We start from the raw sequence: 26,181 nt of genomic DNA, 5'->3' as shown, positions 1-26,181 counted from the left end.
GTTCTTGAAACCTGGATGGGGACACTAGGCTTAGGAGGAGCGGGCACTTGGACCTATGGCCACATTGTCTATCAAAGATGAAGTTCACAGAGGGGACTTTGTTAATCCTCCAGATCCGGACCATAGCCATCATAGCAGAAGGCATTCCTGAGGCCCTTACACGGAAGCTCATCAAAAGGGCCGACCAGAAGGGAGTGACCATCATTGGGCCAGCCACGGTGAGTGTCACGCAAGTCTTCCTAAGGCTGAGGAAGCATGCATTTATTTGTTTGCGACAGGGTTGGTCCAGATTGGTCTGGAACTTATGGGAATCTTCATGCCTCGACTTCCTCCTGAGACATGGGATTAGAAGCATGATCTACTGTGCCTTGCAGGCAGCTTACTTCTATTAATAATAACTTTTCTGTTTGATTATTCTGGATTACCTAAATCCATTTTCCTACAAGTGTATAATGTACTTTGAACAAAATCCTGTACTTTGAACAATTCCTTCTAAGGTGAAGTTCTGGGTCAGAAGCAGCCTCCAGATGTCTTCTGCTCTTTGGCTTATAGTTAAAGGGGTAACCAAGAGCTGTATCACGGTTGCATTCAAGGATAAGAACATTAAAAACAACAAATATCTCCCCATTAATTCCTTCTAACTATGAAGGCCTTTTAAAAACTAAAAACTGGGGTCTAGGGCTGGAGAGATGGCTTAGAGGTTAAGAGCACTGTCTGCTCTTCCCGAGGTCCTGAGTTCAATTCCCAGCAACCACAGAGTGGCTCATAGCCATCTATAATGAGATCTGGTGCCCTCTTCCGGCATGCAGGGGAACAGGCAGGTAAATACACTGTATACATAATAAACAAATAAATTCAAAACAAAACAAAACAACCCTGCCCCTGGAGTCTAGCCAGGCAGTGACACACGCCCAGAACTTGGTGGATCTCTTTGAGTTCAAGGCCAGCCTGCTTTACAGAGCAAGTTCCAGGACAGCCAAGCCTGCGCAGAGAAACCCTGTTTCGAAAAACCAAAACAAACAAACAAACAAAGTAGGGTCTGAGAGTCTGGAGAGATGGCTCAGTGGTTAGTACTCTCGAAAGCAATAGAGAATGGAGTTTACTCAGTTTCATAACAGCAGGCATGGTCCCCTGGTACTTATATGAGTGCTCTATCTGCATGTATACCAGCATGCCAGAAGAGGGCATTAGATGGTATAAATGGTTGTGAGCCACCATGTGGTTGCTGGGAATTGAACTCAGGACCTCTGGAAGAATAGTACTCTTAACCTCTGAGCCGTCTCTCCAGCATGTCTCCTGGTACTTATAACCCCAGGACCGAAGGAGGCAGAGACAACAAGATCATTGGGGCTTGTTGCCTTTTGGTCTAGTTAATAAAACCTAGACGTTGCAGGTTCCGGGAGACCTTGCCTCAAAGCAATAAAGTGGAGAATGATGGAGAATTCCTGACATCCACTCTGGCTTCATATATACATATCATAAACCATCCCCCCACCACACACACACACACACACACACACACACACACACACACACACACACACAATTAAAACTAACTGGAGATTGGTTTGGCATTGGCTAAGTAGTACTTGCCTAGTGTAGGTGAGGGCCTGGGTTCTATCCTTAGCATTTCAAGTAAAAGAAGGAAAAAAAAAAACCTACCTGGGAATGGGTATAACACAGTATTATTCAAATCTTGAACCCAGAATAGTCAAAAAGCAAGCTTGGGTTAATGAGCCGGCTTAGCAGGTAAAACAGTTTGCTTCAGAAGTTTGACGATCTCAGTTCGATCCTGAGAAGCCATGGTAAAAGGACAGAACCAGAAAGCTGTCGTTTGATCTCCCTCCACACACACAGTATGGCACTTGGGTACTGTCCTGCCCCCTGCTGCCAATAATCATAAAAGGAATACTTTAAAAAATAAAACGGGAGGGTCAGTGACATGGGTCAGTGGGTATGGTGCATGCCGCCAAACCTAATCACCTGGTAGAACAGAGCCAACGCCACAGAGCAGCCCTCTAACCTCCACACTGCATTGTGATGTGTGTGTGCGCAGTTGTGCATGCACATAAACACACAGTAAATTAAATAAGTATAATAAAAAGTCAGGAGGATGGAAGGCAGAGGCAGGCGGACCTCTGTGAGTTCGAGGCCAACCTGGTCTACAAATAGAGTCCAGGACAGCCTAGGCTACGCAGAGAAGCCCTGTCTTGAAGGAAAAAAAAAAGTCAGAGGAGCATCCAGGATGAAGACAAAAGAGACCCCTGTATGCTGTCACCACTGGGAATGTAAGCTAGTTTAACCACTATGGAAATATGTGTAGAGCTTCTCTCTCCCCATACCCCCCAAAATAGCACTGCCATATGAGCCATCATATACTACGTGGGTATTTACTCAACAGACTCTAAGGCAACATACCACAAAGGTACTTGCACGTCAGTGTTTACCCCTTTAACTATAAGCCAAAGAGCAGAAGATATCTGAAGGCTGTTTCTGACCCAGAACTTCACCTTAGAAGGAATTGCTCTGTTTTAACTTAATTGCTGTATAAACACTGGCACTGAGGCTGGAGAGATGGGTGGTTGGTTAGGGGCACTTGTTGCTGTTGTGGAGGGCCCAGGCTGTACCCAGCACCCAGGTGGCGGCTCACAACCTCTGTACCCCAGTTTAGAGAATCTGCCCCTATCTTCGGAGGCTGTCCATGCACACAGAGCAAGCAGAAATACCCATAGACATAAAGTGAAAGTTACTTTCAATAAAAATCTGAAAGTAAAGCTAGATATGGTGATTGTGATCCCTTTTTTTTTTGTTTATCTGTTTTTGTTTTTCCAGACAGGGCTTCTCTTGTAGTCCTGACTGTTGTGGACTCGCTTTGTAGACCAGGCTAGCCTGAACTCACAGAGATCTATCCGCCTGCCTCTGCCTCCTGAGTGCTGGGTGTGTACCACCACACCCAGCTGGTTGTGACACTTTTAATCTCAGTACTTGGGAGCCAGAATTAGGCAGATCTCTGTTAGTTCACAGCTAGCCTGGTCTACATAGTGAGGTTCAGGCTAACCAGGACTGCATAGCGTGATCATGTCTTAAAAATAAAAGTAGGAGCTAGAGTTTTTTCTTCCCCTGGTGCTAGAGACCCCCTAAGGGCCTCATGCATGCTGGGTAAGGAAGGATGCTAAGTCACCATCCATAAAACTAGGAGTTTTGCAGTAAGTAAAGCATTGTTTGTATTGTAAGCAAGATGTCGTTGTGCACCGAGAAGCCCAGCTGTATGGTGCGTCTGCTGTGATACGTGCTGTTAAGTAGACTGATCTAAACCTGAGCACAGAGCCATGTTTTACACTCAAGCCTTGCGCTGCCTCCTAAGAGAGGGAAGAGGTTCTTCATGGCCAGGTGTAATTCTTTCAGCCACTTTTTCTCCACTCTGGCCAGAGGCACAGGGCAGGTAGAGTGGGGCTTTGTGGTTCCTCCTGCACTCTGTGGTTCATTAAGAACGCTCCTCTTAACTGCTGCTTCTGCCTCTGCAGGTTGGGGGCATCAAGCCTGGATGCTTTAAGATTGGCAATACTGGTGGGATGCTGGACAACATCCTGGCCTCCAAACTGTACCGCCCAGGCAGCGTAGCCTACGTCTCACGTTCTGGAGGCATGTCTAACGAACTCAACAATATCATCTCGAGGACCACAGATGGTGTCTATGAGGGTGTGGCCATCGGCGGGGACAGGTAATAGCCGGGAGTCTTCCACAGTGGAGATGGCTAGCTGGGCATTCATGTTGTGTCGCTTACTGCCCAGCGCTGGGCCCTAGGGAAGTTATGCACAACTGTTAAATAGGGACTCTTCTTATCTCCTCTCAGGAGCAGACATTAGAACCGGTAGAGAAATGTGTTCTGAAGGCTGTTTCAGGGTCTGGATGCTGTGTGTGAGTGGGAAGGTAGGGAGCAGCAGAGTACAGGGGTTAAGAGAGGCAGCTCCGAACCTGTAGTGGACAGGGTAAATCTCAGTTTCCCAGCAGGGCCTTCTGGACAGGTCGATTCCTTTGACCTCCAGCTCCACTGCATATCAAATGCATGACATAAATGTCCTGCCTCATAAGGTCACTGGAGGACCGAGCAAGGTCTGATAAAGTGGCTAGCACAGGGCCTAGCACTTAGTAAGTGCTCAGTAGCTCTCTTAGTTAGAGTTTCTATTGCTGCGATGAAACACCATGACCAAAAGGCAAGTTGGGGAAGAAAATCGGCTTATACTTCCAGATAATGGTTCATCACTGGAGGAAGTCAGGCAGGCCTGCAACCTGGATGGAGGCAGGGTCTGATGCAGAGGCTATGGAGGGCCATGGTTACTGGCCTGCTTTCTTTTGTTGTTGGTTTTTTGTTTGTTTGTTTGTTTTGTTTTCATTTTGGTTTTTTGGTTTTTCAAGACAGGATTTCTCTGTGTAGTCCTGGCTATCCGGGACTCCCTTACTCGAACTCACAGATCCACCTACCTCTGCCTGCAAAGTGCTGGGATTAAAGGTGTGGGCCACCATTGCCCGGACTGCTTTCTTATAGATCCCAGACCCCACCAGTCCAGGGATGGCACCATCTACCATGAGCTGGGCCCGCCGCCATTGATCACTAATTGGGAAAATGCCTCACAGCTGCATCTCACAGAGGCATTTTTTTTTTTTAACCGAAACTCTAGGACTGCCCAGGGAAACCTTATCTTTAAAAGCCATAAACAAACAAAGAAACAAACAAAATGCAGACTACCAAGCAGGTGCTCTCTGGGACATCTACTCCCCAAATGAACCTCTCTGGACTTCCTCTGTTCTGTCTCTTCCCCTCCCCCAATGTGCTACGCTTGCTACTGGCCCCTCCCACCTCCCTCATTAGCATAGAACTTCTGCATCTGCCCTGGACATCCATATACCCGCGAGTGATCCCAGTGTTCCATGTATGTAGTGTGGTGCTTCTCACACGTGCCCACACCTCCGAGGCTCTCTGCTGATCCTCCGTCCTCCCTGCTCTCTACAGGTACCCTGGCTCCACATTCATGGATCATGTGCTACGTTACCAGGACACTCCAGGAGTCAAGATGATTGTAGTTCTTGGGGAGGTGAGCTGTTGCTATTGTTGTTTTTAGGGGGAGGGCCTCCTTTCGATTATAAATGTAGTCTATGATATGATATGTTTTTAAGTTCAAGCCCTCTGGTACTACATAGCTTGAAGTGCCCGCCCTGATGATGCGGCCTTTGAGCCTCGGGCTGAGGATAGCTGGAGCAGTGAGGGCATCTTCTTTTTTAAATGGTATGAGTCTTTTGCCTTTGGTTGTCTGTACCCCATGTGTGTGCCTTGTGCCTGCAGCAGTTAGTGAGGCTGCTGGATTCCTGGGAAATGGAGTTACAGGTATTTGTGAGCCACCATTTGGGTGCTAGGTACTGACCCCAAGTTCTCTGGAAGAGCAGCAAGTACTCTTAACTGCTGAGACATTTCTCCAGCCCCCTCAAGGGCATTTTTTTAAAACTCCAGGAAAGAGTTCTTTAAGCCAGTTCCTTACTTGTTCTTCTCAGAGGGTCTGGTCCCAAATCGTCTCATACTCTCTATCATAAGGGGGTACCCAGGAACGTCATTAAGACATATATTATCACCTTGTAATTGCCCCCCCCAACACACACACACACACACACACACACAGGGTTTCTCTGGTAGCCTTGCCTGGCCTGGATGTTTTTTTTAGACCAGGCTGGCCTCGAACTCACAGCAATCGCCTGCCTCTGCCTCCCAAGTGCTGCTGGGATTACAGGCAAGCGCTCCCTTAGTAATTCTTTATGTACCTAGGCTGAATCTTTCAGGTGGAAACTAAACTCATTATCTGTTACATAGCCCAAGTTTGCGTCCCCTTCTTTTGGAGCCAACTTTTATTTCGTGGGATTTTTGTTTTTTTGCCCTGTGTCATGTGGGCCTAGGGCTGGTCTTTGGAAGACTTGGAGCGGATTCCACTAACTTGAGAGGGCATCCCCCATTCCTTTGCAGATAGGGGGTACAGAGGAATATAAGATCTGCCGCGGCATCAAGGAGGGCCGCCTCACCAAGCCAGTCGTCTGCTGGTGCATCGGGACCTGTGCCTCCATGTTCTCCTCTGAGGTATGAGTGGGATCGGCCATCACTGAGTAGGAAAGGAGGTTGCAGCAGAGAGTATCCGGGGTGAACTGTACATCATCCCGTCAAGCCAGTAATCCCTTCAGTAAGCTCAATACTGCTGGCTTTGTGGCTGCAAAGCCGAACCTGAGTTCCTCTGCCAGGAACTTCTCTCACTTGGACCCTGCAGTTCATCAGCAGGCGAAGGCCTGGATGAGGCAGTGAGTTCTGACACGAGGGAGGCTAAGGAGGAAGAGGTACAGCCTGGGCTTAGCCTGGAAGGTCGCGTTAGGGGTGGGTGAAGGTGCCTGCCGTCAGTCCTGACTACCTGAAGTCCCCAGGTTGTTCTCTGACCTCCACGTTCACACAGTGACACTTGTATGCCCGTCCCAAAAGTAAAGATGACGTGCTGTGCAATTGAATGGTGGTGTACTTGTAAATCCGGCTCTTAGTCGGCTGAGACAGGAGGATGATGACTCTGTGAGAGTGCTGAGACAGGAGGATGATGATCCTGTGAGAGTGCTGAGACAGGAGGATGATGATCCTGTGAGAGGACTGAGACGGGAAAGATGAGTCTGTGGCTGATAAATGTTTACTGAGCTCCTGTATTGGCAGAACCAGACTTCAGAGTTCAAGTTCCAGCTTAAGATGATCCTCTGGGAGCTGGAGAGATGGCTCAGAGGTTAAGAGCACCGAGTGCTCTTCCAGAGGACCTGGGTTCAATTCCCAGCAACCACATGGTGGCTCATAGCCATCTATAATGTGGTCTAATGATCTCTGCTGGCAGGCAGCAGAACACTGTATACAATATTAATAAATAAATAAATCTTTAAAGAAAAAAAGAAATAAAGACTATCCTTTGTTGTGAAGCTGGCCAATCACATGATAAAGAGAAAATGCAGGATAGAAACTATGTCAGGCAGGTGTGCTACATGCCTTCAGTCCCAGCATTCAGAGACAGGTTTCTTTGAGTTTGAAGCCGGCCTGCTCTACATAGTGGGTTCCAGGGCAGGCAGAGCTGCATGTGAGACCCTGTCTTTTTTTTTTTTTTTTTTTTTTTTTTTTTGGTTTTTCGAGACAGGGTTTCTCTGTGTAGCCTTGGTCATCATGGACTCGCTTTGTAGACCAGACTGGCCTCGAACTCACAGCGATCCGCCTGCCTCTGCCTCCCGAGTGCTGGGATTAAAGGCGTGCGCCACCACGCCCGGCGTGTGAGACCCTGTCTTAAGGAAACAGAGCAGTTTGTCAGTCAGTTCATTCATCAGCAGTGTGGAGCAGCCTGTGGGTTCCTCGACTTCGTGTGTATAGAGAAGGCTTGGCTTCCAGGCTTCCTACAGCAGTGCTGCTTTAGCAATGCAGGCAGGTAGTACTCGCTGAGCTCCATCCTTGTCCTAGCAGGAAGCTCTTTCCCTATAAACTATAATTTTCCTGCCTCCTCAAAGTGGCTGTTGAGTTGCACATCTTTGAAGGAGCCCCATTGCCACATATCCTGTGCACCCGAACACAAACGCTTCACAGGATGTGCACTAGGATAGTCCCTGCAGCGTTGTGATATGGAAAGATGGAGGTATCCTAGTGTGCATGGGAGGGATGTGGTCACCATGTACAGCTCTGTACCGGAAAACCAGGCAAGCCTGAGATGATAATGCAGAGGTGCAATTGCTCTTAGGGTGGGTTCTTATGAAAGCTTCAAATCCGATTTGTTTTTTAAATATGACGTGTGTGGATTTTTTTTTTTTTTTTCCTCTTAAGTAACTAAAAGGAGACCCAGTGATCTAGAATTCTGCCCACCTTTGGGAGGTGACTGGCACAGGCTTGAAGGTCAAATCTTTGTGTGCTGTGATCTGGCAAGTCAGTCAGTGCAACTGTACCTCCATTTACAGAGCTGTAAAATTGGGTTTTTGGATGATGTAAATGAAAGTGATTGTAGCTGGTAGTGAGGACACACATTATAATCCCAGCATTTTGTGGGCAGAGATGGGAGGGCCACAAGTTCAAGACTAATATAGTTAGTACACAAACAGGAGAAACTGAGTGTGGGCCTCCAGCACCCACATAAAATTTGGATACAGCGGCATGTGCCTGTAATCCTGGTGCGGTGGAGGCAGCTTCTTGGCCAGCTAGTCTAAATTCATTTCCAGGTTCTGTGGCAGATGCTGCCCCAGAGAAGAAGGTGGAAAGTGACGCAGCCCATCTCTGGCCTCCACACCACAAGCCAAAACAGAATTGATCGGAGAGGTCTGGCAGGCTTGGGACCTCAGGGACTTTCTAACCACTTAGTCAAAAAGCTGCTTCTAATTCTCCTTTCTCTTGGCACCTTCTTCCTCTCAGACCTTTCCTCACAAAATAATTCCACTCCTCACTGTTTCTCTGCCCACTCTTCCATCTCCCTAGTAGAAATAGGTCTTGTAAAGTGGCACTTTTACAAGTGTGGTCCTCAAAACACAGGTCTTCAAAGCAAACACCCAGCCCATCGGAGAGACAGCCACCTTAAGTCAGGGAAATATTACCTGTGTATTCTTTTTTTTTTTTTTTTTTTTTTTTTGGTTTTTCGAGACAGGGTTTCTCTGTGTAGCCTTGGCCATCCTGGACTCACTTTGTAGACCAGGCTGGCCTCGAACTCACAGCGATCTGCCTGCCTCTGCCTCCTGAGTGCTGGGATTAAAGGCGTGCGCCACCACGCCCGGCTTACCTGTGTATTCTTTTCCCCCTTTAGAAACTTGAGTTTTAGCCACATGGGTTTAAAAATGTGTTTAGTCAGGTATGACGGTGCACACGTTTTTGAGGCAGGAGAGTTGCTTGAGCCTAGGAGTTTAAGGTCAGCCCAAGCAGATCAACAGGAAGAACCTCCGATGAACTACCTGCTGAACTTCTCAGCTCCAGAGTGTCTGTGGACAGAGCCCCCCACCCTCACCCCCCAGCCACCTGCACAGGAGCCAGAGGAAGTCCTACAGAAAAGGCATTGTTAAGCTGTTCAACAGACCACATCACAGAGCCTCTTTTGTCCATTTAAATCTCCAAGAACACAGACTGGGACCAAAATTGCCTGGGTTCAAATACTACCACATATTACCTGTGTGACTGTGGGCATTCACTTAGTCCTTGAGGAAACACTTGTTGGCATCAGAAAGAGTCAAATGAGCTCTTATAGAAAGTGCTTGGTGTTGGGAAGCATTGGGGGCACAAATTAGATGCTCACCGAGTCCCATCCTAAGTCAGATTTTGTACAATATATTTCATTAGATTAATTTATTTCTCCAATTGTTTGACTCCCACCTAGCTCTTTAAAACAAATAATTACTGTGTTTGTGTGTGTGTGTGAGAGAGAGAGAGACAGACAGACAGACAGACAAACATGGGTGTCAGAGGTCAACCTGTAGGAGTCAGTTCTTTGTTTCCTCTAATGTCAGGCTTGGTGGTAGGCACTTTCACCCACTGAGCCATCTCACTGGCCTCTAGTGAGCTGTTTAATATGTTTTCTCTTCCCTAATGGTCCTGTCTCATTGGATATACACTTACTTACCTATTGTTTTAAAAAAGGAAGGAAAGAAAATCCCAGTCTTCTGATTTGATAAATAGAGAATCAGGAGACAGGTGCTAGGGTGAAAACCGGCAGTCACAGAGAGACAGAAAAAGCACCCTGGTCTACAAAGTGATTCCAGGACAGCCAAGGCTACACAGAGAAAAAAAAAAAGAAAGAAAAAAAAAGTTTGCTAGCTCAAACCTCAAGAAGCCTCTTCTTATCCATATTGTCTTTTAAAGATTTATTTATTTATTACTATTATGTATACATTGCTCTGCAGAAGAGGACATCAGATCACATTATAGATGGTTGTGAGCCACTATGTGGTTGCTGAGAATTGAACTCAGGACCTCTAGAAGAGCAGGCAGTGCTCTTAACCTCTGAGCCATCTCTCTGGCCCGTTAGCCATGCTGTCTTAAACATCCTATTCTTTAATCCCTGTCAGCTGTTTTCTTGTTCTGCCTTTTGACTTAGGGTAAACTTTATTAAATTCTGTGTACAGAAAGCTCTTGGATTAAAGGTGTGTGCTGGGGCTAAAACAGGGTTTTAGCCGGGTATGGTGGCTCACACCTTTAATCCCAACACTCGGGAGGCAGAGGCAGGCAGATCGCTGTGAGTTCGAGGCCAGCCTGGTCTACAAAACGAGTCCAGGACAGCCAAGGCTAACACAGAGAGACCATGTCTTGAAAACCCAAACCAAAAAAAAAAAGAACAGGGTTTTATAGTTCAGTCTTGGGATTCACAATGGGATCAAATATCCTGTAGCACTTAGCCTAACCCACAGTCAGAAAGAAGAAGTGATTGCTAATTGTTGCTATGTAGATGTAAGCCTAGTGACGTAAAATCTGACTTTTTAAACAGCTTGAGATTTTTACTTTCATATGAACTCTCCTGAGCTCAAGGCTGTAACTTTACGCTTCACTTGTTGCTGAAAATACCCTTGTTTTGATCCCTGGTGCACTAGCCACAGGGATACCATAGGACATGGCTCCTATGAAGAGGGTGACCTTGGAGTGTGTGTCACCTCAACGAAGCTCACTTCTTCCCGATTCAGGTTCCACATCCGTGATCTTGGATCTTGCCCATCCTACCTGTTCAGTCAGCGCACTAAAGGCTTGAGTGAAGGAACGTGCGTGAAGCATTTGGCAAAGGCCAGCCTGTGACCCCAGGATCCTTTGCTCTCCCCTGGAGGACTAACAAGCCTAGTAAAGCTGCTGTTCTTTGCTTTCCAGGTCCAGTTTGGCCATGCTGGAGCTTGTGCCAACCAGGCTTCTGAAACTGCAGTAGCCAAGAACCAGGCCTTGAAGGAGGCAGGAGTGTTTGTGCCCCGAAGCTTTGATGAGCTTGGCGAAATCATTCAGTAAGGAGTCGGCAGGCAGGATATGGTCTCCCCATCCCTTCCTCATCCCCCAGAAGCACCACAGCTCCGCGGATACAGGCGCATCCAGATAATCTCACTTCCTCCTTTGCCCTGATGTACCATAGGGAAAACTATCTTTTTCTTGGCTTTTGTTTTATTTTAGTTGTAAAAGCATCAGGCCAAAGCTAGTTGGGCTGGTGTTAAAACTCCTTTGGTACAGCCAAGGCTACACAGAGAAACTCTTGTCTTGAAAAGCCAAAAACAAAACCAAAAACGAACCAAACAAAAAAACTTCATTTGGTTTCTGAGGCCACCTGCTATGCTGGTTGGTGATGGCCGTGAATGAGACATGAATTTGGGCCCGTTCTTAGAAAGTGTCATCTTAGACGGGTGGCGGCGGCACATGTCTTTAATCCCAGCACTCAGGAGATAGAGGCAGGCAAGACTCTGTGAGTGTGAAGACAGTCAGGGCTACGTAGAGAAAACCTGTCTTTGAAAAAAAGGGTGTCATCCCAAGTATTACTTCTGATAGAGTTACTGAATAGTTACTTTCTATTTCTACCTCCTGAAGCTGCCTTGGCTGTTCTCGTCTCTCTTCCTATGGTCCTCAGATTCAGCTTCCTATGAAGCCTCATCCAGAGAAGGGGAGCTAAAGGGATGCGGGCAAGGGCAGTCTGAGCCACCATTTGTTAACATTTAGTTCTTGGGATCCAGCTGGTAGGGGCAGGGCACTGACAACTGAAGATGCCTACGGTGTTTGGGATAGAGCTTGGAATAACAATACCCACCCGACCAGGAACATCTCCTTCTCTCTCCCTGGCCTCCAGGTCCGTGTATGAAGATCTTGTGGCCAAAGGAGCCATCGTACCTGCTCAGGAAGTGCCACCTCCAACTGTGCCCATGGACTACTCTTGGGCCAGGGTAAGTGTTGTGTTTTGGGTAGGGCTAAGGTCGATTTGTGGCTGGGAAGGAGGGATTTTTTTTTTTTTTAAAGACTTAATCTCTACATCTGCCTCCCGAGTGCTAGGATTAAAGGCATGTTGCACTACACCCTGATAAGTTGGTGAATTTTAAAGTGCTTTCACCTCCTGGAAACCAGGCCCCTTTCAGCTTAGAGCAACTGTGTTAAAGCTTCTCCAAGGGCACCCGGAACCTCTGGTCCCATGCACTGTATGTTAGATCTGTCCTGTTTTATTTCCAGGCCAGATGACAGAATGAGCAATACAATCCCACATGGGTTTTACCTGATGTTGGAGTAATCAGCTTCTAGGTACTAGCAGTCAGCACTCAGGAGTGGTCATCCTCTGGCTACATAGTGTTCCGAGGCCAGCCTGGGATACATGATATCCTGTCTAAAAAAAAAGGGGGGGGGCACCTGGAGCGATGGTTCAGTGGTTAAGAGCACTGGCTGCTCTCCCAGAGGCCCATCTCTAATGAGATGGGATGCCCTCTTCTGTCATTTAGGTATACTTGCAAATAGAGAATTTTTTAAATCATTGTTTATTTTTTATGGGCATTGGTGTTTTGTCTGCATGTATGTCTATGTGAAGCTGTCAGATCTTGAAGTCACAGTTGTAAGCTGCCATGTGGGTACTGGGAATTGAACCTGGGTCCTCTGGAAGAGCAGTCAGTGCTCTTAACCACCGAGCTCTCTTTCCAGACCACAAATAGAGCATTTATATAAATAAAATAAATAAATAAAAATTAAATAAAAAATAAAAAGGAAAGTGTTCATGGTTCATGGCCCAGGATTTTTGGATCTTGTTTAAAAAGCTACTTTTATTTTTTTGAGACAGGCTTTCTCTGTGTAGCACTGGCTATCCTGGACCCACTTTGTAGACCAGGCTGGCCTTGAACTCACAGAGATCGCTCTGCCTCTGCCTCCCAAGTACTGGGATTAAAGTCATGCACCACCACTGCCTGGCTAGAAAGCTACTCTCAAGAAATGCTTTCCTAAAAAACTGCAAAAACAAACAGAAATGCTTTCCTAGGGCCTGGAGAGATGGCTCAGCGGTTAAGAGCACTGACTGCTCTTCCAGAGGACCTGGGTTCAATTCCCAGCAACCACATGGCAGCTCACAACTGTAACTTCAAGATCTGGCACCCACAGACATACACACAGGCAAAATCATCAATGTACATAATATAAAAATAAATAGTTTTTTAAAAAAGAAAGAAAATAATTCTTTCCTAGAACATTACAAAGGAACGTATTTAAGAATGTTATTTAGGGCCAGGCGGTGGTGGTGCACAACTTTAATCCCAGCACTTGGGAGGCAGAGGCACTTGGATCTCTGTGAGTTCAAGACCAGCCTGGTCTACAAAGCAAGTACAGGACACCCAAGACTACACAGAGAAACCCTGTCTTCAGGAGGAAAAAAAAGAATTCTATTTAGGTGATGTTTATCACAGGAGATTATCAGAGGATAATTATGACAAGGCGCCACATAATAGTTAAAAGGAATTAACTAGATTGTACATATACAGACATTAATAGAGCTCAGAGCCATTAAGTACAAAGTACATTATGGGCAAGCTTGCTCAGTAGTCTTGATGGTCCTGAAACTCATGTGTAGAGCCAGTTGGCCTTGAACTCAGTGATTCCCCCAGCCTCTGCCTCCAGAGTGTTGAGATTAAAGATGTGCGCCACTATGCCTGGCTTCCACTTTCTTTTCTTTCCTCTCTTCTTTTGTTTGGTCTAATTTGGTTTGGTTTCTCTGTGTCTGTAGACCTGGCTGACCTTGAACTCATATACCTGCTGCCTCTGCCTCCTGAGTGCTGGAATTAAAGGTGAGAGCCACGAGGCCTTGCTAACCTTTACTCTCAAAAAACAGTTTGTCTAGGTATTTATTGCTGGTTGGCCCTGTGAGTGGCCAAGACATTCCTGGGACATTTTTGTTCTGAGAGCACAAACAGCTGTCTTGGAAACATCTGTGCTCAGACCATCACCATAATCCCATGCCTCTTTTTCCTTCTTTCTGCTCAGGAGCTAGGTTTGATCCGCAAACCTGCCTCCTTCATGACCAGCATCTGTGACGAGCGAGGACAGGAACTCATTTATGCCGGCATGCCCATCACCGAGGTCTTCAAGGAAGAGATGGGCATTGGTGGCGTCCTCGGCCTCCTCTGGTTCCAGAGAAGGTGAGGCTTGACCGGCGGGGGTGGCAGGGCACTGGGCTCAGAGGAATTGAGGTGAGCAGACTGAAGTGTGTCATTGGTCCTGTGGCCAGAGGTGAACAAAAAGGACAGAGGTCACTGTAAACCAGGAGAATGAAAGCCAGTGGCCTCACGCTCAGCAGAGGATCTGGACAGATGTGAGTTTAGCCAGTGGTGCTGGTAAAGCTGCACAGCAGCCCCAGATGTGCTTATTTCCTGTTGGCAATTCTTCCCTCTCATCAGCCTAAATTGTAGATGTTTGTGTTTCCCTCACTCGTGAGCTCGGTCTTTCCTTGAGGCTGACAGCTGGGCAAGGCAGCATATGTGTGGCTACACAGCCTGGACAGACCTCCATACGAAAGCCTTGGGTTCTGTCATGCCTTTGCCTGTAGAGATGCCATGGTCATGATCTAGGCCTTTCCTGGACAAACTTGGGGTAGAGGACTGTGTATTTGTGCCTCCCCAGTCTCCAGACTTCGCCCATGAACATTAGTGGGGAGATTGAATACTGCAGGATGTGTGGGACAGGGCTCACGTCCCCCGTGTGCTATCAGGTATATACCATATCAGACACAGGCACAGACCAAATCCTGTTACAGAAACTCAAGCTGACCACCAAGACATCTTACACTTTTTTAGCTGGTGACCCCCTTTCCCACTTTTTTTTTTTCATTGTTTTTTGAGGCCAGGTCTCACTCAGATCCATCTGCCTCTACCTCCCATGTGCTTAGATTAAAGGTGTGTGCCACCACTGCTCAGCTGAGCAAAGTTTATGGATTTTTTTGGTTGTTGGTAGTGGTGGATTTTGTGAATTTTGCTTGTTTTTTCAAGACACAGTTTCTGGGGCTGGAGAGATGGCTCAGAGGTTAAGAGCACTGACTGCTATTCCAAAGGTCCTGAGTTCAATTCCCAGCAACCACTTGGTGGCTCATAACTATCTATAATGAGATCGGGTGCCCTCTTCTGGCCTGTGCAGGCAGAACATTGTATACATAATAAACGAATAAATCTTAAAAAAAAAAAAAAAAAAAAAAAAAAAAAAGACATAATTTCTCTGTAGCCTTGGCTCTCCTGACGTAGCTTTGTAGACCAGGCTGGCCTTGAACTCACAGAGATTCTTCTGCCTGCTCAGTGCTGGGATTAAAGGCCTATGCCGTTACCACCCAGTTCAAACAGCAAATTTTAGAGTCAAATATTTTAACATACTACAATGCGAAGATATATTCATTGGCCTTTACACACTGAGGGATAGTGGGAGGAAAACACTAAATGTCTCTCTTTTCCATATTTAAAAGTACATTTTTTTTTTTTTTTAAAGAATTTTTTTTCAGGCTGGGCGTGGTGGCACATGCTTTTAATCCCAGTACTGGGGAGGCAGAGGCAGGCAGATCTCTGTGAATTCGAGGCCAGCCTGGTCTACAAAATGAGTCCAGGACAGCCAGGGCTACACAGAGAAACCCTGTCTCGAAAAACCAAAAAAAAAAGAATTTTTTTTTCTTTTTTTAAATTTGTTTTTTATGTGTATTGGTATTCTGCCTGCATGTCTGTTGTCTGTGTGAGGGTGTCAGATCCCCTGGAAATAGAGTTAGAGACAGCTGCCAGCTCTCATGTGAATGCTGGGAATTGAACCTGGGTCCTCTGGAATAGCAGTCAGTACTCTTAACTGCTAAGCCATCTCTCCAGCCCCGTATATATATGTCACTTAAGAGGAGAAGGTTTTTATGACACAGTGAGTGAAAACAGCAGTTCAAAATGTTCCATAGGCTTGAATCAGAGCCAAGATGCTTCTGGCACCATTTATTGGTGTTGTTCAGTAGGGCAGCATGCATACAGTACAGCGTATTATGTTTTCAGAACTAAGGCTGTAATTAAATCACATGGTATGAAGTGGGCAAGCACTGCAGATTCATTACAATTTGCTTTTGAGTTACCTTTGGTTCATTGCACATTCAGAAAGTTTGCTTTTTTTTTTTTTTTTTTTTTTTTTTTTCGGTTTTTGGAGACAGGGTCTCTCTATGTTGGCCTTGTCTGTTCTGGACTCCCTTTGTAGACCAGGCTGGCCTCGAGCTCACTGTGATCTGATCCACCTGTCTCTGCGTCTGGAGTGCTGGGATTAAAGGCATGCGCCACCACTGCCTGGCTCAGAAAGCTTTTATGGGCTGGAAAGATGGCTCAGTCACTAGTATCATGTATGCAGGGTTTAATAAACTTCAGTGATGAGCAAGAATCAAGAAGGGTTTGGCTTGGAATTGGCAGTAGTCTCAGGCTGTGGAAAAAAGTATGCCCTTGTCATCACGGCTCCTAGACTTTGTTCCAACTCTTCTCCTTGTATACCCTCCTAGGTTGCCCAAGTATTCCTGCCAGTTCATTGAGATGTGTCTGATGGTGACAGCTGACCATGGGCCTGCTGTCTCTGGGGCCCACAACACCATTATCTGTGCTCGGGCTGGGAAGGACCTGGTCTCCAGCCTCACCTCAGGGCTGCTCACCATTGTAAGTCTGGCCTTTCTGGGAGGCAGCAGTGTTGGCATCACGCTGCCCGAATGCAGCCGGCTCCTAGGAGCCCTGGCTGTAAAGTCTCAGGCCAAGTGTTGCTCAGAGCACGCCTGCTTGGTTTGCACAGCTGGGAAAACCGTCACACTCAGGGCGATGTGGGTTTGTTTCCCCTACAGGGAGATCGGTTTGGGGGTGCCTTGGATGCAGCAGCGAAGATGTTCAGTAAAGCATTCGACAGTGGCATTATTCCCATGGAGTTTGTGAACAAGATGAAGAAAGAAGGAAAACTGATCATGGGCATTGGTCACCGAGTGAAATCGGTAAATTGTTGCTCCCGCTAAGCCGGTTCTATGGGATGGGTTGTGACAGGAGACTGTCAGCTGAGTTAGGAACATTTGGGTTTCACAGTTAAGAGCTTTGATGCTCTTAAAGAGGACCTGGGTTGAGTTCCCGGTACCCACATGGCAGAGCTGTACTTGCAAGGCACCCAGCACCTCCTGGATTCTGGATGCCTTCAAACAAGCGGTGTATACACAGACATGCAGGCGAAACAAGCCTTCACAGAAGAAAAAGCCATTCACGCTCTTGATGCACATGTGCAGGGCTTGGGATATGTAGACAGATGCCACATGCAAGGAGCAATGTGACTCTTTCCCAGTCAGTCTGCAGATTCATGGCCCTAAGGCTTCTTCGTTCATTTCAGCTTCAGTTTTCCAAATGAATTTGTAGCAGAAAGAGGAAGAAAGCCAGGTGTGGTAGCACACACCTGTAATCCCAGCACTTGGGACGCAGAGGCAGGTGGACCTCTGAGTTCGAGGCCAGCCCGGTCTACAGAGTGAGCCCAGAACAGCCAAGGCTACACAGAGAAACCCTTTCTCGAAAAACAAAACAAAACAATTCAGGAAGAGTTGATTTCCTTCTACCAGACAGTACTTCTAGTTAGACAAATCTCAGTAACCAATAGCAGCCATACCATGGCTGCCATGAGTTGACCGTGGCTGTTCTTTCAGGGGAGGGGAGCATGGCAGGTGAGGCAGTCAGAGGATAACCTGTTGGAGTCAGTTCTTTCCTTTTACAATGTGACTAGAACTCAGGTTGTCAGGCTTGGGGGCAAGTGCCACCCACTGATCTATCTCTGGCATTTTTTCACATTGCATTGGCTAAAGCAAGTCAGACAGTTAAACTTGACATCTTGATACAGAAAAGTAGTAAGTCCAATTGGGGCGGAGCTGTATAGGCTGATGGTCATGTGAACGTCCTGAATGCATGTCCTTTAAGGTCACTGGTGTTAGGATTTGGGGTATTTCTTTTTTCTTTTTCTTTTTCTTTTTCTTTTTCCCGGTTTTTCGAGACAGGGTTTCTCTGTGTAGCCTTGGCTGTCATGGACTCACTTTGGAGACCAGGTTGGCCTCGAACTCACAGCGATCCGCCTGCCTCTGCCTCCCAAGTACTGGGATTAAAGGCATACGCCATCACACCTGGAATGATTTCAGGTATTTCTGAGTCATCTCACTCACCCACTGTCAGCCTTTATCTTAGTTAGGGTTAGGGTTTTTCCTCCTCTTTTTTTTTTTTTTTTTTTTTTTTTTCTTTTTTGATTCACTGTTTCTCTGTCGTTTTGTTTTTTGTTGTTTGCTTTTGGTTTTTTGTTTTTGTTTTTGAGACTGGGTTTCTCTGTGTAGTCTTGGCTGTACTCAAACTAGCACTGTAGACAAGGGCTGGGATTACAGGTGTGTGCCACCACCAGCACTCGGCTCTTTTCTTCTGTTTGCTTGTTTTTTGAGACAGGGTGTCTCTGCCCCTTGGTTGTCCTGGAGCTCCCTATGTAGATTAGTCTGGCCTCAAACTCATGGCCATCCTCCTGTCTCTGCTTCCCAAATCTTGGATTTAAAAGTATGCCCACTATACCGAACTTAGTTACGGTTTCAATTGCTGTGATAAAAATAGCCTGATCAGAAGCAACTGGGGGGGGGGGGGGGGTTGTTATTTCATCTCAGAACTCTTGACTGATTTACTCCTTCTTGGCTTGGTCAGTCTGCTTTCTTATACAACCCAAGACCACCAGGTGGCACCACATTACCAAGTGAGCTGGGCCTTCCACATCAATCATTAATAAAAAACAAAAAAACAAGGGGGCTGGAGAGATGGTCAGCAGTTAAGAGCACTGTCTGCTCTTCTAGAGGTCCTGAGTTCAATTCTCAGCAACCACATGGTGGCTCACAACCATCTATAATGAGATCTGGTGTGCAGGTGTACATGCAAGCAGAGCACTATATACGTAATAAATAAATAAATAAATAAATAAATAAATAAATAAATAAATAAATAGCCTGCAGGCCATTCTGAATGTTTTTTGTTTTGTTTTGTTTTGTTTTTTGGGTTTTTTTTTAGATTTCTCTTCCCAGATAACTAGCTTATTGGCAAAAAAGCAACCAGGAGTCCACTCTAGCTCTCTCTGTCTCTCTCTCTCTCTGCAAGACAGGGTTTTTCTGTGTATCCCTGGCTGTCCTGGACTCCCTTTGTACACCAGACTGGCCTCGAACTCACAGAAATCCGCCTCCCCTGCTGGGATTATAGGCATGCACCACCGTGCCTGGCCCAGGATGGTTAACTTCATTTGCCACAGTTCTGTGTTTTTCCTAAAATTTTGGGGATGCGTTGCTGCCATGTTGCCAGCTTGGCAGAACTTTTTTACTTTTTTTCTGGTTTCTCTAGACAGTGTTAGCCTTGGCTGTCCTGGACTTGCTTTGTAGACCAGGCTGGCCTTGAACTCACAGAAATCTGCCTGCCTCTGCCTCCCAAGTGCTGGGATTAATGATGTTCACCACCACGCCCAGCTTGGCAGAACTTTTTTATAGTTTGACTAGATGACAGAGCTGGTCAGCAGCCTGACGTGTGGCCAGAACCCAAAACTGGGTAGAAAATGGCTGAGTCCAGCCCCTTTCCAACACCACAGATATCGGCTAACTTCCTAAACATCTGGGGCGCTCAATTCCTTTCTTGTAACAAAAGAGATCACTACCGAATCTGTCTTGAGGTCCAAGTGAGACATGAGGGGACTTGAAAACCTTAACATTGCCATTAGGGGTGCATCAAGGAACCGCCCCGTGCTGGCTCCAGGATAAGACATGTGCAGCTCTGTCCACTTGTAACGCAAGCACAAGCATCTCCGTTGCCTGCCGCCTCTGAGTGGGTGTTTTTGTAACTGAGTTTTTTGTTTTTTGTTTTTTTAGATAAACAACCCAGACATGCGAGTACAGATCCTCAAAGACTTTGTCAAGCAGCACTTCCCTGCCACCCCGCTGCTTGATTATGCACTGGAAGTGGAGAAGATCACCACCTCAAAGGTAAGGAAGGGAAAGCTCCCTTGGTAATCCGGAGAGACCGTCGGTTTGGTTTGCTTTGCTTTTGAGACAGGGCGTTTGTAGCATAGCCTGGCTTTGAAGTCACTATATAATACAGGACGCAGTCCATCTTCCTTCCACACCCAGTTCAGAGTCACCATGTTAGCAGCTTCCTGTTGCTGTGACAAAGGCCTGGCAGAGCACTGTGACAGGAGAGGGCTGATGTGTTGGCTTCTAGAGGTTTCAGGCGGAAGTGGCATGCAAGGCCATCTCAGCTAGTCTTTCCTTCCTCTCCACTTGGGCTCCTCGCTTGTAAGGTGGTGCTTCCCACAGTCATGGCACGTCCAGTCTTACTGAATCCTCTGGAATTCTCTCAGACACACTCAGACATGAGTTATTTACCAAAATTAATCGCTATGACCAACAGTGGCGACATCAGGGGGAAAAATGAGAAATGATAAAACTGAATTTTTTTGCCTTCCCAGAAGCCGAATCTCATCCTGAATGTGGATGGTTTCATCGGCGTTGCGTTTGTGGACATGCTTCGAAACTGCGGCTCCTTCACCCGGTGAGCGTCAACAGCCTCTGCTTTAGCACTCATTGCTTTTTTGTTGCTGTTTCCTCCCAGCTGTGAGGTGACTTCGAGAGTGTGGTGAGGCATGAGGAAAAGACTAAAAGTTGCCTCTAGCCCTGCTGCGCACAGCACCCCGCTTCTCCATTTTGGAACTATAGAATTGCTCTCTGGACAGGAGTAGTGCTGTCTCTTAGGAAGATGAAGATCGTCCCATGGGCCGTTTTAAAGGTACAAGTTGTTTGTGTGTTTCAGGGAGGAGGCTGATGAATACGTTGACATTGGAGCCCTCAATGGCATCTTTGTGCTAGGAAGGAGCATGGGCTTCATTGGTGAGTCTGCTGTTGTAAGCGTTTTGCTATACTACTCCCCTATGTGTAATCGTCTATCACAGATGTCACATTCAACACCTTTATTTATTTATTTTAAATTATTGTTGGGGAAGAGGGCATACCATGGTGGTATGGTATACGTAGAGGTCCATCATCATCCTTAATCCTTATCTAACTTCTCGTTATCTTTATCTGTGTTCCTTTTATTACTGGGAAGAAGTTCCGTTACTAGTTAAGAAAAGTAGATTCAACTGGGCGGTCGGTGGTGGTCCACACCTGTAATCTCAGCACTCGGGAGGCAGAGGCAGGCGGGTCTCTGTGAGTTCGAGGCCAGCCTGGTCTACAAAGTGAGTCTAGGACAGCCAAAGCTACACAGAGAAGCCCTGTCTTGAAAACAACAAAACAAAATAAAAGTAAATTCAATGTAGCAGTTCCCTTTTTTGCCAAGTCTGAGCTGTCTGTCTATGGAATAAATCTGGTATGCCTGCCCTGTGTGGGTGTGTGTTTTGTGTGTAGGCCTGCATGTTTTGTCCCATGGGTTTGTTATACACCTGTACCATGCCCTCTAGCTAAGCCCTGTGCTGACGGTTAAGTCCTGGGAGGGTCTCATGCCTGCTAGACAAGCATCCAACCGGAGAGCTACATTCCCAGCCCAGGGTGTTCATCTCGCGTGTCAAGAAGCTCCCCGCTCCCGTCCTCTGCTCTTCGTGCTATGAAACTAACGACAGATACATTGACTTCATTTTAGGGCACTATCTTGATCAGAAGAGGCTGAAGCAAGGCCTGTATCGTCACCCATGGGATGACATTTCCTATGTTCTTCCGGAACACATGAGCATGTAACTGAGCCAGGAGCCCCTACTATAGTAAAAGGAACACCGAGACTCCCTCCTGGATAATAGGACAGACAGCTGGAAGCAGAGTCCATCATAGGCGGGGCCTGCAACAGAAGTAGCCATCAAAGTACAGGATGGAAGACCAGCACACACAGGCTGGCACCCATTCAGTCCACACAAAAAAGCTCAGTATTTTTTTTTTTTTTTTAACTATCTATAAGCATAGAAATTTAAAACCAAGCCAACTCTTGTGACATTTGCTCGGCTACCTGCTGTATCTGTTTGGAAGAATCTAGGCAGTCAGAATAGTGTTCTTCTAGGGCCTTATGATGTTGCGCTTTTTTTTTTTTTTTTTTTTTTTTTTTTTTTTAGTTAAAATTTATTTTTCCTCTGGAGGGAGGGAATGTAACTTTTAAGACTTCAAGATGCTATCTGTCTACACGACCCACTGACATCTGGTGTCCCACATTCCTGTTCGTCTTCACACAATGAAGAACACTGTATTCATCTGATTTTTTTTTTTTTTTTTTTTTTTTTTTAGGATCTTTTTCTATGTTACGTGTTGGGGGTTTATTTAGCACCCCACCGAAATGTTCTGTGTTACAGATCAATGTCTACTTATGTCAGGGGAGGAGGGATGGGGACCATTGCATCCTTTAGCCATTGTCACACATATGTGAAGTAGTAACTTAAATGTAAAGTTGTAACATATGAGTGTTTAAAATGAAAACGCAAAGCAAAAAGCTGTGAAATGTCTTGTGTCTTAATGTTCTCTGTGTTTATGCAGCTGATTTGTCTGTTACTGAAATGTGGGTCCAAAGACTCATAGAGCTGTTTTGCATCTGTAACCCACAAAGATTCGAGGCAGCTGCCACCTCAGTCTCTTCTCTGTATATTCTCATGTTTGGTTTAAATAAACTATATAGTAATAGTGACATAGTACTGCTCAGTGTCATCTGCTTTTGAGACAAAGTCCCGGATCTCTGTAGACTAGGCTGTCTTCTGCTGGTATTAAAAACATGCACTACTATGCCCAGTTCTTCGTTTGAGCATTTTAAAACCCACCTTCGCCGCTTGAAAAGAAAAATAATAATGAAAACACCAGTATATAACACACACGCTCTCACCAAAGGTGATAAACCCTTAACATTTGGGTTTGTTGGCACCTTTAATTCCAGCACTTGGGAAGCAGAGGCAGGCAGATAAGAGTTCAAGGCCATCCTGGTCTATGTGGCACATTCTAGGTTTTAGGATAGCCAGGGCTGCATAGTGAAACAAAGCTGATCTAGAGAGATGGTTTGGTGCTTACGAGCACTTGCTGCTCACCCTGAGGTCCTGAGCTCAGTTCCAGGTTGCCCACAACCATCTGTAACTGTTACAGGATATTTGATCCCATTGTGACCCATGAGATTATGAACTGTAAATCCCTGTTTCTTTTTTTTTAAATCCCTGTTTCTTATGGTTGAGCTTTAACACACACCGTTAGTCCAAGAACTTCCTGTTTATTGTAAACAGTTGATTGAGGTGTGGTTCGGCCAGCCTTAGCATACACCTTTAATCCAAGAGCCTTCTGGACACAGGATTGAATAAAGTTAACCGTAGGTCGAGAGGCAGAGCAGAAAACCAGCTGACAGGGATTAAAGAGAAGGAGGGACTTTGAGTTGAAGGGTGTTTAAGAAAGTGTAGAAGTAGAAGGGCGCTTTCAGCTCTTTAGCTCTTCATCTCTTTGGCTCCTTAGACTTGGGGGCTTCTTGAACTTTGAGCTAGCAAGCCTTTGGCCTTGGGTTTTGGCCTTTCCCTCCTAGGCTGTCAGCTGAACTGGTGAGCCTTTTCTGTCCAGATGTGAGCTGACTAGGAAGGTCAGCTGGATGCTTTCTCTGCTCCTGAGTCTCTATTGGTAATAGAACGTTTGGGCTTTTCATTTACAACAACATGTAACTCCAATTCCAGGGCATCCTACATCTGTGGCCTTCCAAAGACACCTTCACTCGTGCACTTTACCCACGTGTAGAGACACCTATACATAGTTAAAAGTTATTCTCCTCAACCCCCCACCCCCAGACAGGGTTTTCCCGTGTAATAGCCCTGTCTGTTGCTAGACTCACTTTGTAGACCAGGCTGGCCTTGAACTCACAGCAAAATACTGGGATTAAAGGCATGCACCACCACTGCCTGGCCGTAAAAGTAATTCTTTAAAAAGAAAAGGGAGGGCTGGAGAGATGGCTCAGAGGTTAAAAGCACTGTCTGTTCTTCCAAAGGTCCTGAGTTCAATTCCCAGCAACCACATGGTGGCCCACAGCCATCTATAATGAGATCTGGTCCCTTCTTCTGGTGTGCAGTGCGGGCATACATTTGGGCAAAATACTGTATACATAATAAATAAATAAATCTTTAAAAAAAAAAAGGGAAAGGTTGGAGAGATGGTGATGCACCAAAGTAACTTTATTTTATCTAACATTTTCATTTCTGTATTTGGGTGACCTACTCTTGAACCCCAGATTCAGAAAAACCCACAAAGATGCACTTGGCACAAAGACAGAGAATTGCCAACTAGGCAGAAAATAAGAAAGTACTGGAAGACCAGACACTTCCCCCGGATTTCTCAAGAGTTACTCCTTAAAAGTTAAATATTCGTGGCTTGATACTGGGCTTGTACCAGATGATTATCAGTTCAAGAAATAATCAATAGGGTGTTTGCCAAACTAGAAACCCACCTACCTGTTTTCTTGCTCACTTCAGTCTATAAAAAATTCTCTCCCTCTGGGCGGTAGTGGTGCACGCCTTTAATCCCAGCACTTGGGAGGCAGAGGCAGGCGGATCTCTAAGTTTGAGGCCAGCCTGCTCTACAGACCGAGTTCCAGGACAGCCAGAGCTGTTACACAGAGAAACCCTGCCTCGAAAAAAACAAAACAAAAAATAAACAAAAGTTCTTTCCCACTTGAACTTGGGACTCACACCTGATCTGCTGTGTTGGTGATAGTGTGGGTCCAGCTTAAGCTGACCAATCAATAAAGGAGACTCTTGTGTGTTTGCATCCGAATCGGCTCCTAGTGTTAATTGGGGTTTCATTTAAGCCAGGCACAACGATGGCTCAGCAGTTAAGAGCACTGTCTGCTCTTCCAGAGGTCCTGAGTTCAATTCCCAGCAACCACATGGTGGCTCACACCCATCAATAATGAGATCTGATGCCCTCTTCAGGCATGCAAGTGTACATGCAGAGAGAGCACTTATATACATAAAATAAATAAATCTAAAGAAAAAGGAAAGCTATTAAAACACTAGTTTATGAAAAGTCCACCTCTGACTTGTACTTCCCCCTTTGTCAATGAATGGTAGAAATAGCTCTAGCCATTACTCAAGCCAAAAGCTGGGGAGTGTCCTTTCTGCTCTACTGGGTTCCAGGTTCTGTTGATTTACCCTTGAACTCTCCTCTGATCTATCTGTATCTGCCCTGCTAACTGGTGCCTTTATTTCCTCTTTTGTCCTGGTACAATCCATCTCCCATACAGACACCAGTGACATTTAAAATTACGTTAAGTGCTGCTAAGCCTGACCATGTAAATAGGACGTGGAAGGAAAGAATTGACTTCTGAAAGTTCTCTAACGGAAGGTGTGCTGAGACCCATGTACAATTATACTACACACATAAATGATGTAAAAAGTCAGATTACACCACTGCACCTTGCTTAAAATCCCAAAGTGGCTTTTATTTATTTATTTTCTTTTTAAGATTTTATTTATTATGTATACACTTTTCTGCCTGCATGTGTTCCTCCACACCAGAAGAGGGCACCAGATCTCATTATAGATGGGTGTGCGCCACCATGTGGTTGCTGGGAATTGAACTCAGGACCTTTGGGAGAACAGCCAGTGCTCTTAACCTCTGAGCATCTCTCCAGCCCCTAAAGTGGCTTTTGTTTATCTTGGTTTTTTTCTTTGTGGTTGTTGTCTGTTTTGTTTGTTTGTTTGGTTGGTTGGTTTTTGCTTTTTTCAGCGAAGGTTTCTCTGTGTAGCTGAGGCTGGCCTTGAACTCAGAGATCGCCTGCCTCTGCCTCCCGAGTGCTGGGATCAAAGGTGTGGGTCACCACACTCGGTTCTCTTGTCTTGTTTTTAGATACACGGTTTCCCTGAGTAGCCCTGGCTGTCCTGGAACTCACCTGGATCCTTCTGCCTCTGTCTCCCAAGAGCTGGCTGTACTCACTTTTACGTAGTGTGTATGAAATGGAGATTATGCAACAAGCATTCAGCACTACCTCATTTAATCCTGTCTTCTTCCAAAGTGGCTAATAGCCATTTTTAGAAAGTCAGACATAAAGCAGGGTGTGGTGGCGCACGACTGTGATCCCAGCACTCAGGGAGCCAGAGGCAAAGGAGTATCTGTGAGTTCCTGACAGCCTTGTCTACAAATAGAGTCCAGGACAGCCAAGACTATACAGAGAAACCCTGTC

General features: G+C 46.0%; 1 protein-coding gene across 2 annotated transcripts in view; it reads left to right on the top strand.

Moving 5' to 3' along the window:
• Positions 1 to 21,929, top strand: part of Acly (ATP citrate lyase) — a 47,385-nt gene extending 25,456 nt beyond the window's left edge. For both annotated transcript variants that reach the window (XM_051158604.1, XM_051158603.1), the window contains 13 exons: positions 114 to 218; positions 3,525 to 3,721; positions 5,012 to 5,093; positions 6,011 to 6,121; positions 10,871 to 10,998; positions 11,826 to 11,919; positions 13,985 to 14,139; positions 16,497 to 16,647; positions 16,827 to 16,970; positions 19,884 to 19,997; positions 20,480 to 20,562; positions 20,821 to 20,897; positions 21,646 to 21,929. In XM_051158604.1, the coding sequence (XP_051014561.1) occupies positions 114 to 218; positions 3,525 to 3,721; positions 5,012 to 5,093; positions 6,011 to 6,121; positions 10,871 to 10,998; positions 11,826 to 11,919; positions 13,985 to 14,139; positions 16,497 to 16,647; positions 16,827 to 16,970; positions 19,884 to 19,997; positions 20,480 to 20,562; positions 20,821 to 20,897; positions 21,646 to 21,740 (1,536 nt within the window). In that variant the 3' untranslated portion in view covers positions 21,741 to 21,929. The remainder of the gene's footprint in view (positions 1 to 113; positions 219 to 3,524; positions 3,722 to 5,011; positions 5,094 to 6,010; positions 6,122 to 10,870; positions 10,999 to 11,825; positions 11,920 to 13,984; positions 14,140 to 16,496; positions 16,648 to 16,826; positions 16,971 to 19,883; positions 19,998 to 20,479; positions 20,563 to 20,820; positions 20,898 to 21,645) is intronic.
• The last annotated feature ends 4,252 nt before the right edge of the window (positions 21,930 to 26,181 follow it).

This window comes from Acomys russatus, chromosome 16 (assembly GCF_903995435.1).
Source record: "Acomys russatus chromosome 16, mAcoRus1.1, whole genome shotgun sequence".
In the NCBI taxonomy this organism is placed as follows: Eukaryota; Metazoa; Chordata; class Mammalia; order Rodentia; family Muridae; genus Acomys; species Acomys russatus.
The sequence above is the reverse complement of the archived record's forward strand: the minus strand, read 5'-3'. Positions and strand labels throughout refer to the sequence as shown.